The sequence below is a fragment of the Henckelia pumila genome, chromosome 4 (genome assembly GCF_033568475.1).
Source record: "Henckelia pumila isolate YLH828 chromosome 4, ASM3356847v2, whole genome shotgun sequence".
Taxonomy (NCBI): domain Eukaryota; kingdom Viridiplantae; phylum Streptophyta; class Magnoliopsida; order Lamiales; family Gesneriaceae; genus Henckelia; species Henckelia pumila.
In genome coordinates this window covers 26,405,802-26,425,865 of record NC_133123.1, presented here as the reverse complement: position 1 = coordinate 26,425,865, position 20,064 = coordinate 26,405,802, and the positions used below count along the sequence as shown (strand labels likewise).

General features: G+C 33.5%; 2 protein-coding genes across 5 annotated transcripts; one reads left to right on the top strand and one right to left on the bottom strand.

The window, feature by feature from the left end:
- The first annotated feature begins 557 nt into the window (after window positions 1-557).
- Window positions 558-4,879, top strand: LOC140859974 (uncharacterized). Of its 4 annotated transcripts, XM_073262676.1 has the most exons (5): window positions 558-776; window positions 1,729-3,071; window positions 3,144-3,386; window positions 3,808-3,982; window positions 4,055-4,879. In XM_073262676.1, the coding sequence occupies exons 2-5, from the start codon at window positions 1,761-1,763 to the stop codon at window positions 4,696-4,698; spliced, it is 2,373 nt and encodes a 790-aa protein (XP_073118777.1). In that variant the 5' UTR covers window positions 558-776; window positions 1,729-1,760; the 3' UTR covers window positions 4,699-4,879. The 4 variants fall into 4 exon arrangements, with proteins under 4 accessions (XP_073118777.1, XP_073118778.1, XP_073118775.1 ...); XM_073262677.1 differs by having other exon boundaries at window positions 1,729-3,386; window positions 3,808-3,904; XM_073262674.1 differs by having other exon boundaries at window positions 1,729-3,386; window positions 4,094-4,879.
- A 2,061-nt stretch (window positions 4,880-6,940) lies between these two features.
- On the bottom strand, window positions 6,941-7,666 carry LOC140866748 (zinc finger protein ZAT7-like). The gene has a single exon (XM_073271782.1). The coding sequence runs from the start codon at window positions 7,593-7,595 to the stop codon at window positions 7,089-7,091; it is 507 nt and encodes a 168-aa protein (XP_073127883.1). The 5' UTR covers window positions 7,596-7,666; the 3' UTR covers window positions 6,941-7,088.
- Between the last annotated feature and the right edge of the window lie 12,398 nt (window positions 7,667-20,064).

The window sequence follows — 20,064 nt, the reverse complement described above, 5'->3', positions numbered from 1 at the left end:
CTCACTTTTTGTCATTTGATATTTTTTTTATTTACGAAAATGTCACGCACTTTATAAATTTGGTATCTATTACGTTTTTGTAACTATTTGTTTAGGAAAACGTTATATTTTTTATTTTTAATTTTACAATTTAGTTTTATTTTTTGTGTTCGTTCAAAAAACGGAGTGTACGAGCACGTAACGCTTGTAATGGAATACAAGTATAAAATTATATTGTATATATAAGAAAATATAAATTTAAACATAGATTCCGACATAAAAATGAAGAATACTTAGGTAGTGTTTTGGAGATCTTTTAGAAGCATTTTTGAGTTTTTTCTTCACAAAATTTCCAAAATTTTATGAAAAAAAAAATGAGAAGTGTTTTCTAAAATCTGTCCCAAACACTACCGTAATATGTTATAAGTCACGGCAATATCTTAATAATTAGGAAGGAATTCACCAAGTTACATTAAAATTAAAATTAAAAAATTTTGTCCAATCAAAATGAAATGAAAAGGGCCCATTTAAACGCATGGTGATTCATAAATAATTGCGTCTCAATTGGCGCAATTTTCGCGTTGACCACTTCAGTGGCGGCGCGTACTCCACCCGCGTTTCCAAAACAGAATCAAGTTTCGGTTTCCGTTTCCGTTTCGGTGGAGATCACACTCGCCGGTATCAATTCAACTGTTTTAAATTGATCGTTATCGAAGAATATTGGACGCGTATCATCTTTCAATTGCTTTTGAATTCGAATTTTTTTTGGCATACGCATCATCAGCGGAGCAAAAGTGGTGAGCGTTCATCATTTTCTTTTTCTGTGTTGAATCATTGAGTTGAAGCTCTTATTTTTGTTCAAATTCAAGAATTTCTCTTTTTTATTGTTCGAGCTCAATGGTGCTCTGGTTGGGAGTAGTTATTTCATGTAGCGTTCGATTTGTATTGTTGTGATGTCACCTCTTACAGGATTCTGACAGTGAGAATTTTAAGTGTATGCTTTCAAAGGAAAAAAAAAAAAGAAAGGATTGAGTGTCAGAAATAGGACTTGTTATTATAGTTTTGTAAAGTGGTACTTAACTTGGGTTGGTATTCAGTCCTAACTGTTGGTTGATCACGAGACATTTTCCAAACTATTTGCTACATTTTGAAATGAACAATGTGTCGTGATCCATATGTGCTACTCAAAATGTTGTGCAGTCTGATAATTGCATTCTTAATGTAGGAATAATTTGGCTATAGTTCTCAGCTTTCAATTTCCCAAGTAATATGGGATCCTCCCTAATTATCTTAGACTTTTTTATGTTTCCAATTCAAAATTTACCTGGCCATAATTTTAGTGGTGAGAACAAATGGAGATTCAATTTCTTTAGATGTTTCGTGTTTACTGATATGTCCCGTCCTCAACTTAAAAGTTCAAACATCCTTTGTGCTTTACCATCAATTTTTGTTTCTTTCTTGGCCAACATTGATAATTGTGGACAGTTGAAGTGTGGCAATAGGTGATACCCTTTCTCATTGTTGATGTTAGAAAATCACTTGTGAAAATGTAGTGAGGGTCAAGGTTGTCGAGACCGTGTATATCTGTCGTTGAATTTTTATAGGTAGAACTGATGTTTGATACCATTTTCGTATATTTGGATGTCTAATAGAAGAATAATTAACTTTCGTTTCACAAAGAAAGCAGCTTTTACTGGATTTGAAAATCATTTATCTCAATCATTTCTGATTTTTACCTGGCTTCTGCAGTGATGAAATTTTAGCAGAATTTATTGATCAAGATGGAAAAGAATTGCCAAAAGAGACGGCAACCACTTATCTCAGATAGTGTAATGGCTAGATTAATGGGCATCGATGAGCTGCCTCATCAGCAGCCCCTCCATAAATATCAGAGAGTACTATCTGATGGCTATATCTGTAAGTCTGCTTCTGTAGGCTTACGGCAGGGAAGTTCAATCTTCATTGGACGTTCAAGAGACACAAATAATGAGATGTTGCAGGGAGTGAAGGGTGCTTGCAGAGTAAAGATGTTCAAGGACAAAAATGATTTTGTTCCGGACAAATACAGACTTCAGAATACTAGGACAGTAAAAATGGTCATCTCAAACCAAAAACCTGGGGTTGTTTCGTTGTCAAAGTCAACATCTGGAGCCAGCCACAAGGACAGAAATTCAATTGTTACAAACAGCAAGCATGATGCCCCAGGGAATGTCCTAAGATATCTTCAGAAACTCGACAACAGTTCTTCTACTGATCAATTTCACAGCCTTGCTACTGATTACACAAACGATTTCTTTGCAATCCAGTCTAATATGATAGATAAATCCTACATTTCTCCTTGTGTTAGCACCTTCAGACCAAAGTCAGAGAAGACTACAGATTATTGTGGAATGACAAAGTTGGATTTACTTTCTAGATCAGGAATCAGAGAGTCGGTAAGGCCTGAAAGTGGAAATAATAGTGACTTAGCATATAAAGAACTATTTGCTCGTGCTATTGAACCACCCATGCACAGCTTTATTGATCGTAGTCGAACTACGAACATAACATCTAGACAACAAAGGTGCAGACGCAATTTACGAGATTTATCAGGATCAGCAAGTGAAGATGAGAATTACTTAAGAAGTGAGCCTCAGACATCCTTCCCTTCTTGTCCAGGTGCCTATTATTATAGGAACTACAATAACGGTCCACATCTTTTATTATCTAAGTTCTCTTTGGGGCAAGAAACATTAAAGAAAAATTATGAAAGACAAAAGATAGAAAAAGAAATTGAAAAGATTGAAGTTTCTGGGAGGGGCCAAACTCATGTTAAAATGCAGGCTTTATGCACTCAATCCTGTAAGCAGAGTCGAAATTTTGGTTCTACTTCTCCTTTAGGTATTAGCGGCATAAAAGTTTGGGAGCAGCGCTGCAATAGAAATCTTTGCGATTCCGAATCTGAAACAACTAAAGATATTCTTTCTGCTGGGAGCGGTGGCAAGATGGATGAGGAACAAGAGATCTTTAAAAACAGAAGTGGGGGTGGTTGTGACCAACTTTCTTCTCCCGTTATGAGTTCCTCCATGTTACAGAGTGCAACAAGTGTTGAGGTATCGAGTTGTTACTCGTCTAGAAAATACTCAGAAAATAATACCTCTGATGCATGTGCCAAAACAATTCAGGATGAGATGGAAGGTAGCTCTGAGAATGATTGGTGCAGAGAAATCAAACTTTCCCCTGGTGTTTCGAGGTCATCGAATTTATCTTTTCCATGTAGAATTAATGATGCATTGGCTGATGTAGAAGCATTCAATGGAGAAGTCTTTTCTAAAATCAGTGAGGACCAGCAGCCTGAATCAAATTCTGGTTTCTTTTCAGTGAAGGATGTGTCTTCCTCTTATTCTCAAGAAGCTTCCAGCGGAGAGGTTCGTTAGATCTTTATAAGGTTTCAAGTATCTATAACCATTAATTCTCTGTTACAGATACAAGTCACCTCACCAATCCACAGCTTATGGATTTAGTGACCACATGACATCATATGCATCTCATTTTTGGCAACTATTTTCTTTACTTCCCATTTGAAATGCTGGCGACATATTTAGTGAGGGAATTCCAGCAAAGTGGGATCCATATACTCGCTGCTAGTTATAGTTTTGTGCTGAGATATTTGGTTGATATAAAATTGGTACGAGTATTTCCTGGTGTATGTGGAAATATGACATGGAAATTGTTAAAACATGTGTGGTTATCGAATGCATTACCACCACACTGAACTCAACATGCTTCAACATTTTGGTTCACCCCCATTTTACATCAGCTGATCCTTTTCTTTTCACCCAAATGCAGGCATCATTATATGAATTCTCTGAGGAGGAGTCAGGTTATTCAAACTGTTCCAGACTAGTTACTCCGGAGTTTCAGAAACAGTTGGATGGACTCATCGGTCAGTGTAGTCCTGATTCAGTTCTGGAATCATTTGATACAAAATATCCTTCTACTTTTGAATGCTTTGAGAGTACAGGTATTAATATAACATAACAATAACTATGAAACCTTGTTCTTCAATAACATTCTTGCAATTTCTAACTTTCAGTTCAGCAATCACAATTTCAACTTTTTAACTCTGAATCAGAAGAAGCATATTCTGAAGGATCCGAAATGGTTTCTGGCAACGAAGAGGAAAAAGAGGAAGGGATTGCCGATCTTTCTTATAATTCTGGAAAGGTTCATAGGTGGTTGGGAGATGACGAAAGTAGGAATTTCTGCTACATTGTCGATATTTTAGACGAGGCAGGGTGTTTTAAGGAGAGACCAATAATTGATGTTATCCAGTCTTGGGATTGCTTAGAACACCCGATAAGCCCCTTGGTCTTCGAGGCATTAGAGAAAAAATATGGTGAACAAGCATGTTGGCAAAAACCCGATAGGCAGCTCCTTTTTGATCTTATAAATTCAGGGTTGATGGCCATCCTTAAGCGACTCTTAAACTTTCATTCTCATGAAACGTCTTCTCTACAAAGACAATTTATTTCTGTAATGAAGCGTGATGAACTTGAAGACATGCTGTGGAAAATGGTGATTAGCCTGGAAAGGGAAAAAAACAGACATGAATCTGAGAAGATTGTCAAGGGAGCAATGAAATGGTGGGAGGTGGATGAGAAAGACATCGATGTCATATGTAGAGAGCTAGAGATATCTTTGTTTGAGGAGTTGGTGATGGAATCCATTAGTTTGTAGATCGAGTGAATAAAATTTTGTTTCTCTATATGCGAGTGATTTTTGGGGTACACATTCTTGGCAAATTGCCTGATGTATGTGTGTGGTATGCCACGAAAATGTGGAGAAAAATGATCAGATTTTTGGCATGTATTCTTTTTGTATGCATTTGTTTAGAGTACCTGATATGGTATAGATATTAGTAGAGTTTGTACACGGATCGACTTTCATGTTAAGATCGATTTTTGGTAAGATCGACATGTGGTTGGAAGAGGGTCGTATAGTCTCCTCTTCCCAGTACAAAATTTTGTATGCATGTTTATTTCATATAAAAGGATATATATGGGATTTTTCATACGCATTTGTTTTTCTAATTTTACACGATTAAAGAGAGGAAGCATCAAAAAAATTGTGAGATTTTGTTCTTTTAGTTCTGTATTGAGATCTCCAGTTTAATCAAAATAAAAATCTGCATGTAGCTCGTAAATTGGTCATGAAGAACTGTAAATTTACTGTCTCTTTTTTTATTATTTTATTTTCTCCAATTATTATCAGGGCTTTAATCATAAACAAAAGTTGCAGGTTGTTTTTCTAAATTTTGAAATATTATTGTGAAAAAAATGGGGGACCTGTGCGGGCCATGCCAAATCATAAGATAATTAAATATTATTATCTAATTTGCACTTTTTTGACCGACTAATATTTAGAGATAATCATAATGATGATTCCTTGTTTAAAAAAAGAAAGAAAGAAAGAATAAAAGTGATGAATCTACAATTACGAAAATCTCTCTTTGTGGAATATATTTTAAATGAGCTCAAAATTATTTTTGTTGCTAAATGTATGGTGCCTCAACGCAACTTTGTATGATCACCTTTAATTTATGTACATGTGTTTCAAAAGGCAAAATTCTGGTGGTTAAAACTTAAAAATATGGCTCAACAATCTTTGATTCTCATGTAAACTTAAGAGATACTAATTACAGTTGTGTTTGGTATGAGTAACAAGGTGAAATAAAAGAATGATTTGAGGCTTAAACTTATGTTTGCTTATTTTTTGCTAGATCATTTTGTGAATGAAGGCAAAATTATATCAAAGCTTGACGATTAAATAACACCCAAGGACAAAGAGTCCATGGACCATATTCAATAACACTCATTTTTCGTACCAAAAACAAACAACAGACAAACATATTTTATTAGCACGTTTACAAATTATTATCTATTATTATTTTTAATTATTCATTTATTAATAATTTAATAATCTCGAAACAGTAATAAAATTATAAAATGATAGAATCAATCTTGTACTCTATTATTTCTCTCATGTCCCCCTTTCTAATAGCATTGCTGTACATTTTTTGTTTCCTGACTAGCTTAACCAACTAATTACTTGAAAAAATTTAAAATTCTAAATTTACAAATCTTATTTGTGTAGGTAATCTGATATTATAATTTTTTTAAAAAAATGTAAAAATTACCTTAATATTTTAGAATTATACTTAAAGATCTATAAAATAATATTATATTAGGAATAGAAAGAATTCCTTGTTTTGTTTTGTTTGTTTTTTGTTAAAATAAACTTCTTATATTTTTTGGGATTAAATGAAAGACGCCAAGGCGCAGGTGGGGAATTATCCAACAATCTACACGTTGGAATTCTAACCTAAACTTCTTCGGTTTAAACTTTAAAGGTCTCATTCAAGAAATCCTTCTTCGTTCTTTGTTTGTTTGTTTTGCTTTTTTTAAAAAAAGGGAAGAACAAAAATTGGGGAAAAATGTACTCTACTCGCATATATATTTTAACTCGATTATGATAACATAGTTTACCAAAATCACAAAACACTAAAAAAAAAAAAGAGAAGCTGCAATTTTCCTAAATTTGTAGTCATCATTCTTCAACCTAGCACACAAGATATTAACGTGGCACACAAGATAATAACGTGCTACGTACTCCCTCTTCTAGTGTAAACTCAAATCATTTGTTTCTTCCTTTAGAAAAAAAAAAAAAGACGAGCCCGAAAATTGTAGGAGCAAGCCATCGGTCGTTTAAAATCTATAGAATAAAAAAAATTATCATACCGACAATTTTTGCTCGAAAATTAAATTAATCGTGATTATTTACATTTGATTGACATATAATTGACTTTTTTAAGTACTAAAAAAAATTGATTTTTTTAAAAGAAAATATTACTTAATATCAGTTATATTTCCACATTAATTAAACGTACGTATTGTGTAATCAAACAACACTATTATATGAAATCTCAAGTATATAAATCATATACATATTATAAATGATGATATTACAAGAAAAATAAATAAATGAATCTGAATCTCAGTAAAAAGAAAAAGAAAAAAAAAAAGGTTTTTGAAACCAAAAGGGATTTAATTATAGATGAAAGATCAGAATCAGAAGAAGCAATGAAGGGCAGGAGCATCAGCCTTTCCAAGAAGAAAAGTATTCTCCAATGGAGTAAGGTTCAGATCAGGACACAAAACCCTCCGGCTACTCGATTTCTTGACGACCGGAGACAGCGATAGGCACTCGAAAGGCGGCGAATCCTTGTGATGCTGCTTTTCATCATTCATGGCTACCCTATGCCTCCTCATATGACCTCCAAGTGCTTGCCCTATAGCAAACTCTAGCCCACATATAGAGCATTCATGTGTTTTCGGCTTCGGGGGCGACGCCGGCTGGTCTCCGGCCGCCGGCCTCGGCTTCTTGTGGCTCGCGCGGTGGCCGCCTAACGCTTGGAACGAGGGGAACCTCCGGTTGCACGTCTTGCACTCGAATACGCGGTTTAAATCTCCACCGACTCCTCCCATCACGCCGCCGCCGCCGGACAATAGCATCAAACAATTTGCCATGTTTGTTATGTCCTCAAAGTTTTCTTCTCTACTCCTCTTCATCATCATGGCTTTGCTTAATTATAAAAGTGATATATGTGAATTGATATTGAAGGAAGGCTATATAGATATGTGTGTGCATAAATAACATGTTTATATTATATTATATTATATTATATTATATTATATATAATAATGTATGTGGGAGTTAACAAGTTGGAATCGGCAGTTGGAGAGTTTGACTTAATGAAAAAGTTGACTTTTTCAAATAAATAGGGCAATTACTTGGCAAGGAAGTCAAATTATTGGAACACATGAACCATACGTACGGTTTCGTGAGTTCATATTCACAAGCAATCCCAAGTATATATATATATGTCCACTAATATTTATTAATTATCCTTTATACGACGTAAGATAAATTATACCAATTTAAACTGTGAAATCAATATTTATGTATGCGTACGTACGTGTCAATAGCTATCCCGATAAAGTTTTAATGTGGAGCATTTGTATATTTTTCAAATTCACAATTATTAAAATTAAAAATGTGAGTTATCTTTAGAAACCAATAGTATTTAATTATCTTACCAACATTTTCTCGAAAAAGTACATGACAGAGTTCTTCTAATGCAGTTTATCGATCTGACTATTGCAAATCACAGATTTTTGTATTAATCTTAAGGTATATCCAATATGTAGTGTCCAAGTTGTTGTAGTAAGTGAGCATTTGGCCGATGTCAGGAGTTCGATTACCACTGCCAACATCTTTTTGGCTAGCGTGTCGCACATGATCTGACTAGCGTAGTTTCAGATTATTGCGTTAGATCGAGGATTTATCTAGTGTGCACCGAAAGATAGCAGTTGTGGGTTCTCACGTCATAAAAAAATCGAAGCTGTACGTAAGTTCCATTGTCATAAAAAATAATGTGGAAATCATAAATATATATATATGAAAAATCAAAATAGAAACTAGCTAGCCGGGAATAATTTTTCCATCGTGTTCACATTTTACATGAAAGGTTAATGTATTTAAAATTACATTTTATAATCAAATTTAAGACACAGACACGCATAACGTCACAATTAGAAATACTTCGTTATTTTTACGCTTATTTTTAGTATAATATATGATCACACACTTTCTTTTTTATTCTTCTTCTTTTTTTTTTTTAACATTTCACAGCTATGGCCTATGGATATCATATATTTGGCCATCTAATTTGCTATCTAGAAGTTTGAACGCAAATCGCGTGATTGTTTTATAATATACCAAAATTGATTTGTAAATTTAGAATTCTTAAAGTCTTACAAAGTAGCCCTAAAAAGTTTTTATCTTCTTGAGTGTTGGAATGACTTGTGCGTACGCATTTTGAGTGTTAGATTCAATATCCTTTGGCAAGTACTACATTATTAAAATAAATATAAATATTTAAGGCTTATTATTATTGTACTCTGGAGGATTACTTCTAGATTGTTAAAGACTATGAATCAAATAGTCAGTCAATTACCTCAAAAATGACTATAAGATTCAGAACAAAACATTTCAGTCATAATTCGCCAAATTAAACGATACTTAAACTTATGTAATTTGACATGATAAAATCATCAACATTATACAGCTATTGTTGAAATATTAGAAAGTGACGGATTTAAGTACGTGATTGTCAAAACGGTTATTTTTCCCTTACATTAGTCTCTCCTCCGAATTAATTTTATTCTTTCCTCTCGTCTCTTTTGAAATAAAAAGTAGGTCTTTTGTAAAATAAGTTGATTTGATACATAACTATTCTAAAAAATAATATTTTTAACATAACTTGAAACATTCGACAACGTGGCGAAAACGAATTATTATACCACAAGTATATATTAAGTAACACGTCATGCGTATTATATACTCGGATTAACATTATCCAATCCAAGTGGTCATCAGCAACGCGTAAGCATGATCGCGTGATTCGCGAGGCTTAACTAACACGAGTTGTGAGTGTTTACTTGGAAACTTCAATTCACTTTCTTCTAGAATTTCACGCTATAAACTTTGACTTCTTTTTATTAATTAACTAAAGTTTAATATGTTCACATCAAAAAATATCTCCATTCTATATTGTACTAGTTCATCTTATGCCCTGGACGATATTTTTAAGCATATAGACTAGCTAAAAAAAAGGTTACTAGTTCATTTTAAAGAATTTATATAGTAGTATATTGTTTAAATTTATTTATTTTACTAACAAATCCCATATAACATATTATCCTTGCTTTATATATGTTTATAATATAAGTTTGATGGCGTGGATTAATAATTTTCGTTCCTCTCTCGAATTTTTCTGATCTTTTTCTCCAACTTCTGAGTTCTGATCTCTACTTTAAATTTTAAAAAAACCATTTTGTTATAACAAATTTAATAATTTGTTACAAAATTGGTTTTAGAAATACAAAAATAAATTTAATTAGCTAGCTTATAATGATTCTTTATAATTATATATTAATCTAATATCTTGATTTAATTTGAGATTGTTAATAATCTAAGAATTAAATGTTAATTTACTATATACTTATAGATTTTATTTAGTATGATTTACTTGGCTAGTATTGTTTGCAAGTTGTTCCAATAATCCGGAGGTTTATCAAATTTCACTAAATACATGCTTAATTAACGGTTGTGAGTTCCAGGGAAAACTGCAATTTCGATCATATATATTTGTCACTTTGCGATTTTGATTCTCTATGTTTTCATATTTTAATTTCAGTCATGAACGTTTTGATTTTTGGTAATTTCAGTCTTTTTTCTTTGAAAATACTTACGTGTCACTATACATGTCAGCTCCACATCAGCACTGCATTGGTGCCACATTAGCGCCACGTCGAAAAAAAAAGACTAAAATTGCCAAAAAAAATTAAAAATAGCGGACTAAAACTGAAATCTGAAAACATAGAGGACCAAAATCGCAAAGTTACAAACTTACAGGACCAAAAAAAATAATTTTTCCTGAATTTCATCATCATTAATATACATACATATATATAGACACACACACACATACACACTCGTACGTAGAGATAAGTAGTATTTTGGAATGCTTTTAAAGTAGAAAAGCTCAAAAGTGTTTCCTAGAAGCATTCCAAAACACTACCATAATATTTGTATGTATATATTCTAGTAAATATGTAACATTTGTCAAATGACAAACGCAGGGAGGGATGAAATAAGAGCATGAAAATTTAGTAAATATGTAAATTTTGTCAAATGAAAAAACGCAAGAGGTGAGCGTGAAAATTTTCCGTTGCTTAGAGGATTCATATGGAAAGAATAATTGTAGTAGCCCGTGCCCTAATTGAGTAATTAAAGGATTAATGCTAATTAATTGAATTAGGCATCGGACGGATCGGAAGCTCCGAAGGCACGATCGAAAGCTCCGATCAGGATCGGAAGCTCCGATGAGCGATCGGAGGCACCGATGTTATTACGTCAGGCATGACGTGTGGTTGGATCGGAAGCTCCGATCAGGACCGGAAGCTCCGATCACCCCTATCCGGAGTCAACAAGTGATATTTTGACACGTGGCAGATCAGGATCTTCGGAAGCTCCGATGGCAGGATCGGACGTTCCGATCGAGGTTCGGACGTTCCAATCAAGGATCGGAAGTTCCGATCGTTGTCTATAAATAGAAGGCCGAGACTTCACTTTTATTTGCCAATTCCGAGTTCTCCTTTCCTTTCTAGTCATTTTGGAGCTGTTCTAGTCTTCTTAGGCTTGGTCCGGAGGTCGGAGAGGCGTTCGGTAGTCGTAGCGGAGTCGGGCCCAAGTTCTGGAGGCATCGACATCAAAGGGCTAACGACGGACGAAGGTATAGCTTTTGCTTCCTATAAATATTTAGGAGTATGCAATAGCTTAGTTAAGGCTTTTAGAGCACTTTAATGATAGTAGTATCATTTGGCAGTGTAGAGCAGACTATAGGCGTGGACCTAGAGTTGGTAGAGCTTGCACTGTATTGAGGTACAAAAGTACTATTCGAGATATCCTGACTGAGTATGCATGTATTATATGACTGCATGATTTATATGCCATGATATTATGCTGCATTCATTTGCATCTTGCTGTATCTCCTTCGAGATGTCTGTAGTAGGGTTGTACCCTATCCTGTTAGTGGATGGACTTCCATCGATTTGGGTCCGGCGTATCCATGATTATCTCGGTATGGGAGCCACCTCCTGAAGCGACGGCACAGCGTGCTACATACCAGGGCCCGGTCTGTCTCTGTCATCTGATCCTTGACCTCGAGTCTATAGGGAGTTCACTTTGCATGCATGTATACTCATACTCTCGCACTGAGCGTTTTATGCTCACGTCTCGTACTCTGTATTTTCTGGACACCCTATTCCATGGGGCAGGTTTGCGATTGGACGAGGAGGGTGGATCCAGGAGGGGCTAGTCAGTGGTTGGCCAGCTGGAACTTCGTCTAGGTTTTATTACTGTTGTTTGGGTTTATACAGCTATTCGATTTGGTTGTATATTATTGGATAATTACAGATTCCTTTACTTGGGATTGTATAATGTTTATGGTTTCCGCAGTTTTATTATGATATCTGTTTTATTAAGTTAATTGCATGCCTAAGTTCTGTTTAGTAGGTGATCCGGGTAAGGGTCACTACATTAATATTTTTGTTGGCAACAGCACCCCAAATATGACAATAAACTCTCTCTTTTTTCTTTTCTTTTCTTTTTTCTCTTTTGGGTTTTATCTGCAAATTTAGTAAATATATGTCAATTTGAATATTCACATGGAAAAAAAACCAAACTTTATTTGACCTTTGGAGCTGGTTCAGATCTATGCTAAAAGTAATTATTTGGATCTTTTTGCTATGATCTCCTGGAATATCTGGTTGGCAAGGAATCATTTTGTTTTTGACGATCGTCACATACCTGCTCCCCGGATAGTTGATCGCGCTACTTCTATCTGAGATGATTTTTTGCGATATCAATCTGTGGTATCTTCTTCTCCCATTCGGGTGTCACATTCAACCTGGAGAGCCCCTCCATCTGGTACGGTTAAGACTAATGTCGATGTTGCTGTTCTTCTGGATCTTCCGTATTTTGGTGTGGGTGTCATTGCGCGAGATGCATCACGGATGATTTTGTTTGCTTTGGCTCGTCATTTTCTGGTTCCTTCTCTCCTCATCTTGCTGAGGTATGTGTTGTTCACATGGGAGTGTTAATGGCTTTGCGCTTTCACTGGTCCGCATGTATATTAGAAACTGATGTTATTAATGTCGTCAATGGTATTGCTAAGATCTCACCTCTTGCGTTTGAAGCTCTGATAGTTAATACCATTTGGCACTTTTGTTTCATTCATCGAGGAATTACTATCGGTCATTGTGCATGAGCTGCTAACACAGTCGCGTATTTCCTTGCACAGAAAAGTCTTCGGCGTTGGCATAATCTGGAGTGTAATGACTTTTGTCCCATAGCAATAGGTTCTTTTGTAATTAAGGATCTGTCTTTTGCACACTGTGATCTTTTGGAGTGAAATGTAAATTTTTTTTTGCTATAAAAAAAGGGGAAATTGTCGTTAAATTCCCATTAACAAATTCAAATTGTTCCTCAATCCCTGTTTCAGAGTTTATATGTTTTCACTCCCTGACAAAATTCTGACATGTGTTTGAACTCCCTAATTGAGGCTAAATTACAAAATTGCCCTCAACTTTAAATGAAACTCAATAATACCCATTTGAACAATAAATCTATATTTAATAATAGTTCTTTTCTCTTTCCAATCCAAAGTTTCCCAATCTTCTTTCTCCTTGAACCCTTATGGATAAATCAACGACAATCTACACATTTGTGTCGACATTTGGTGCAACAAATTGAGGCGAAAGGAGTTTAAAGCCAATAAGCATTAGATTTCGAATTCTTTGCGAAAAACAGCATCGAACCAACAAGTTTAAGGTATAATTTTTTCTGAAAAATTAAGAAATTTTTTATATCAAATTCCGTCTTGATGATTGGGGTTTTTTTATTTTCCAATTGAGTTATTCTTTGAGGGTTGTCTACTTGTGTATGATGTGTTGTGGTTATATTGAAGTTCCATACATCGCATGAATTATACAGATTTGATGGACAATATTAAAGTTTTATTTATATGAATGGGTCTGTGTTCATTTCAACCAATTTTAAATTGATTATTTAAAATTCGTAATTGTTCTCGATTATAACGATATTATTGTCAATTTTTATAGTTTAGTGCTAGATTATAAATATTATATGAATGATCCTTATAGTATTCAAATTTTCTGCCTAAAAGTGTGATTTTGTGTTTTTTGTTGTTGTTGTGGAATATGTTATGAATAAAGTCATGATCTTCATTGTTTATCTTATTGTATTAAATTTTATGCTTTTATTGATAGAGTTGAGAATGATATCTAAAAATGTTTATTGCAATCTTGCATTTTTTTTGTTGTTTAAGTACAAGAAACAGATATATGTGATCTCAATCATAGTGGGTATATGTTGATCAATATTAGGTTCGACAAACATATATAAATTTTTCTTGAATCCATGATTTTGCAAGCACCACAATGTAAGATGTCGATGTCTCTACACGATGATAATGATGTCCTTAATATAATTCAACTTTACATGTATATGAAGCTCACAATGATTAAATCGAGAGAAAAGAGAAAACATGGAGATCTGAACAATTTTAATTTTGAGAGGTAAAACACATATATTGGATATGTCTTCATATTGCAGTTTTGATAATGCTTTATATTGTTACATCAATTAATATTGATATTGTATCTTGATATTGTTTTGTATATTTGATCAATGTTTTAGTACTAATAATATTACTTAAATTATGTACCTTGCATATAAAATTTTATAGTTATTGTTCCTTGTATATATATTTAATTTTATTTATATATTAAATTGATAAAGGTCCGTGAGGAAGACATACAATCAATGATAGAGAAATGGATACATGTGGCGAAAACAAGCTACACAACAGATGATATCCTAGAGCCAATTCATTAATTATCGTGAATATGGTGAAAGAAAAACTGACATGAGAATCATCTTATCGTTCTTCTACTATTCAGAAAGACTTGTAGAGATATTATATCGTAGAGTTATACTACCAAAAATAGTGGAAGGGCAAGGAGCCGATGACGCATGCAGGATATTCATGATGACACAAATGAAGAATGTCATGATAGACTAAGATGGTATTGTCGAACACTTTGAGACTACCAATACAACAAGCAACTATTTGTTGGAAATCATTTTTATGTATCGTGTGCAGTTATTTTTAATTCTGATTTATTAAACTTTTTGTGGTTAGAAGTTATTGTGTAGTTAAAAATGATATCAGATGCTGATCACGTAATATATTATGTGAATTTTGTACATGTTATTTTTTCAATTGAGGTTGTAGTGTCGATTTATTGAATGATTTTACGTGTAACACGTGTATGAAATATTTTAATTTGTTTCAAAAAATCTTTTTATTATTCATTTATGAAAAACAAATTGATATGCATGAATATACATTATCATACTATTATTCTAATAGAGAATTTATTATAAATTTTAAAAAAAAATTATGTACTGTTTGATATTAAGTTGGTACTAATAGATATTAATTTGGTACTAACTGATGAAAATTCAACACCAATTGGTAGTCTTTTTTATCTCGATAAATAAAATAATTTATGCTGAATTAGACCATATATGTACTTTTATTGTTGATATATTGTGCTAAATTCAATGATCATGTATACACTTTTAATAACAGAGTTCAAATATAAGTATCTTATTACAAATTGGGCTAATTGATGCCTAAATATCATATTCAATAATTTTTGAAGTTTTTAATTACATTTACTTACACAATATAGACATTTGACAATTAATGATATCACAACATCTGATTTCATTCAACAATGAGCAATGCATTCCTCTTCTACATTTGTCAAAATAGTGCACATGATATTCGATGACCAACATTAATGTATAGGGAGACAATTTATACTACAATGAAACTCATCATAAGTATAATAATGTGTGTTATGCACTAAATCATAATATCTTTGTGTGTGTGTGTATGCAGATAATGAATCTCTCTCATACTAAATTGCTTCTCTATTTCTGTTGCAAATGTTAGAGATTGTTCCATATTAATATGGAATGGTTTCGAATCCCAAACAATTTGAACCTAATTATTTTCACATGGAAATGTTGATCTTAGTGGCCTGAAATTTTATCCCGATAATTAGAAAATTTATTCTAAATTAGACCGCATATGTACTCTTGTTGTTCATGTGTTGTGTCATATCCCATGATCACGCATGTTCTTTTAATAGTGAAATTCAAATACAAGAGTCGTATTACTAGTTAGGCTAATTTAACAAAATTTGAAGTTTATAATTACATCTAGTAATGTAAATGTTGGGCAATAAATGGTATCATTGCGTGTGATCTCTTCAATAATGAACAATGCATGCATCTTATATTTGAAAGTAGTGAATAATTCAAACTTTCAAACTCATAAGTTGTTAAATCTGAGTTTTTATCATCTTTTACATCAATTTGTAAGACGACTCATGTATTCCAACTCCACTAATCCCAAAGAATATGAGACTACGAGATCCGGCACAACATTGACGCATTAATAGAATACATTAGACTTAATTGAGCATTAATTGTTCCAACTTGAAGAACAATCATTTGGGCCATCAAGATCACTCTTTCCTAGCGTCCAAGATTTCGGCTCTAAATATCAGGTATTTGGAACAATCTCAGCAATATCAGGGATAATACTCTTGATTTCCTGCACAATAAGACATGTCATTGTGAACTTGAGATTCATCGTTTGCAAATGCACCAAGATGCTACAATATGTCTCAAAACAAACTTTATGATGAGTTTTCGATACCTCAAGATCAGTAGAACAATTACTCAAGTGTTTGTCATGCAATTTCTTGTGCACTATTTTGTCTAAGGTATAGGAGAAACACAATAATCATTACTCAATGAGATCATATTTTTTGATGTCAATTGTCTCCCAATGACTAAAATTGGGTAATAATTCAAAATTTCAAACTCATAAGTTGTTGAATATGAGTTTTTATCATCTATTACATCAATTTGTAAGACAACGCATGTATTTCAACTCCACTAATCCCAAAAAATATGAGACTACGAGATCCGGAACAACATTTACGCATTAATAAAATACATTAGACTTAATTGAGCATAAATTGTTCCAACTTAAGGACAATAATTTGGGCCATCAAGATCACTCTTTCCTAGCGTCCAAGATTTTGGCTCTAAATATCAGGTATTTGGAACAATATCAGCAATATCAGAGATAATACTCCCGATTTCCTGCACAATAGGACATGCCATTGTGAACTTGAGATTCATCGTTTTCACAAGCACCAAGATGCTACTATATTTCTCATAACAAATGTTTATGAGGAGTTTTCAATACCTCAAGATTGGTAGAACAATTACCCAAATGTTTGTCGTGTAATGTCTTGTGATCTACTCTGTCTAAGGTATATGATGAACACAATGATCATTACTCAATGAGATCACATTTGTTGATGTTAATTTTCTACCAATGACTAAAATTGGGTAATAATTCAAAGTTTCAAACTCTTAAGTTGTTGAATCTGAGTTTTTATCATCTATTACATCAATTTGTAAGATGAAACATGTATTTTAACTCCACTAATACCAAAAAATATGAGACTACGAGATCCTGCACAACATGTACGCATTAATAGAATACATTAGCCTTAATTGAGCATAAATTGTTCCAACTTGAAGGACAATCATTTGGGCCATCAAGATCACTCTTTCCTAGCATCCAAGATTTCGACTCTAAATGTCAGGTATTTGGAACATTCTCAGCAATATCAGGGATAATAATCTTGAATTCCTGCACAATAGGACATGTCATTGTGAACTTGAGATTCATCGTTTTCACATGCACCAAGATGATACAATATGTCTCATAACAAACTTTATGATGACTTTTCAATACCTCAAGATCGGTAGAATAATTACCCAAGTGTTTGTCATGTAATGTCTTGTGCACTACTTTGTCTAAGGTATAGGAGGAACACAATGATCATTACTCAATGATATCACATTTGTTGATGTCAATTGTCTTCCAATGACTAAAATTGGGTAATAGTTCAAACTTTAAAACTCATAAGTTGTTGAATCTGAGTTTTTATCATCTATTAGATCAATTTGTAAGACGACGCATGTATTTCAACTCCACTAATCTCAAAGAATATGAGACTACAAGATCCGGCACAATATGTACTCATTAATAGTATATATTAGCCTTAATTGAGCATAAATTCTTCCAACTTGAAGGACAATAATTTGGGATCAAAATCACTCTTTCCTAGCGTCCAAGATATCGGCTCTAAATCTAAGGTATTTGGAATAATCTCAGCAATATTAGGGATAATACTCTTGATTTCCTACACAATAGGACATGTCATTGTGAACTTGAGATTCATCGTTTTCACATGCACCAAGATGCTACAATATGTCTCATAACAAACTTTATGATGAGTTTTCAATACCTCAAGATCGGTAGAACAATTACCCATGTGTTTGTCATGTAATGTCTTTTGCACTACTTTGTCTAAGGTATAGGAGAAACACAATGATCATTACTCAATGAGATCACATTTGTTGATGTCAATTGTCTCCCAATGACTAAAATTGGGTAATAATTCAAACTTTCAAACTCACAAGTGGTTGAATATGAGTTTTTAATATCTTTTACTTCAATTTTTGAGACGACACATGTATTTCAACTCCATTAATCCCAAAGAATATGAGACTACGATATCCGACACAACATTTACGCATTAATAAAATATATTATCCTTAATTGAGTATAAATTGTTGCATCTTGAAGGATAATCATTTGGTCCAACAAGATCACTCTCGCGTCCAAGATTTCGGCTCTAAATGTCAGGTATTTGGAACAATCTCGGCAATATCAGGGATAATACTCTTGAATTCATGCACAATAGGACATGCCATTGTGAACTTGAGATTCATCGTTTGCACATGCACCAAGATGCTACAATATGTCTCATAACAATCTTTATGATGAGTTTTCAATACCTCAAGATCGGTAGAACAATTACCCAAGTGTTTGTCATGTAATGTCTTGTGCACTACTTTGTCTAAGGTATAGGAGGAACACAATGATCATTATTTAGTGAGATCGCCTTTGTTGATGTCAATTGTATCCCAATGAAAAAAATTGGGTAATAATTCAAACTTTCAAACTCTTAAGTTGTTGAATCTGAGTTTTTATCATCTATTACATCAATTTGTAAGACGACGCATGTATTCCAACTCCACTAATCCCAAAGAATATGAGACTACGAGATCCGGCATAACATGTACGCATTAATAGAATACATTAACCTTAATTGAGCATAAGTTGTTCCAACTTAAAGGACAATCATTTGGTCCATCAAGATCACTCTTTTCTAGCGTCCAAGATTTCGGCACTAAATATCACGTATTTAGAACAATCTTAGCAATATCAGGGATAATACTCTTGATTTACTGCACAATAGGACATGTCATTGTGAACTTGAGATTCACATGCACCAAGATTCTACAATATGTCTCAAAACAAACTTTATGATGAGTTTCAATATCTCAAGATCGATAGAACAATTACCCAAGTGTTTTTCATGTAATGTCTTGTACACTACTTAGTCTAACGTATAGGAGGAAGACAATGATCATTACTCAATGAGATCACATTTTTTGATGTCAATTGTCTCCCAATGACAAAAATTGGGCAATAACTCAAACTTTCAAAGTCTTAAGTTGTTGAATTTGAGTTTTTATTATCTATTACATCAATTTGTAAGACGACACATGTATTCCAACTCCACTAATCCCAAAGAATATGAGACTACGAGATCCGGCACAACATGTATGCATTAATAGTATACATTAGCCTTAATTGAGCATAAATTGTTTCGATTTTTAGGACAATCATTTGGGATCAAGATCACTCTTTCCTAGCGTCCAAGATTTCGGCTCTAAATGTAAGGTATTTGAAATAATCTCAGCAATATCAGGGATAATACTCTCGATTTTCTGCACAATAGGGCATGTCATTGTGAACTTGAGATTCATCATTTTCACATGCACCAAGATGCTACAATATGTTTCATAACAAACTTTATGATGAGTTTTCAGTACCTCAACATCGGTAGAACAATTACCCAAGTGTTTGTCATGTAATGTCTTGTGCACTACTTTGTCTAAGGTATAGGAGGAACACAATGATCATTACTCAATGAGATCACATTTGTTGATGTCAATTGTCTCCCAATGACTAAAATTGTGTAATAATTCAAACTTTCAAACTCACAAGTGGTTGAATATGAGTTTTTAATATCTTTTACTTCAATTTTTGAGACGACACATGTATTTCAACTCCATTAATCCCAAAGAATATGAGACTATGATATC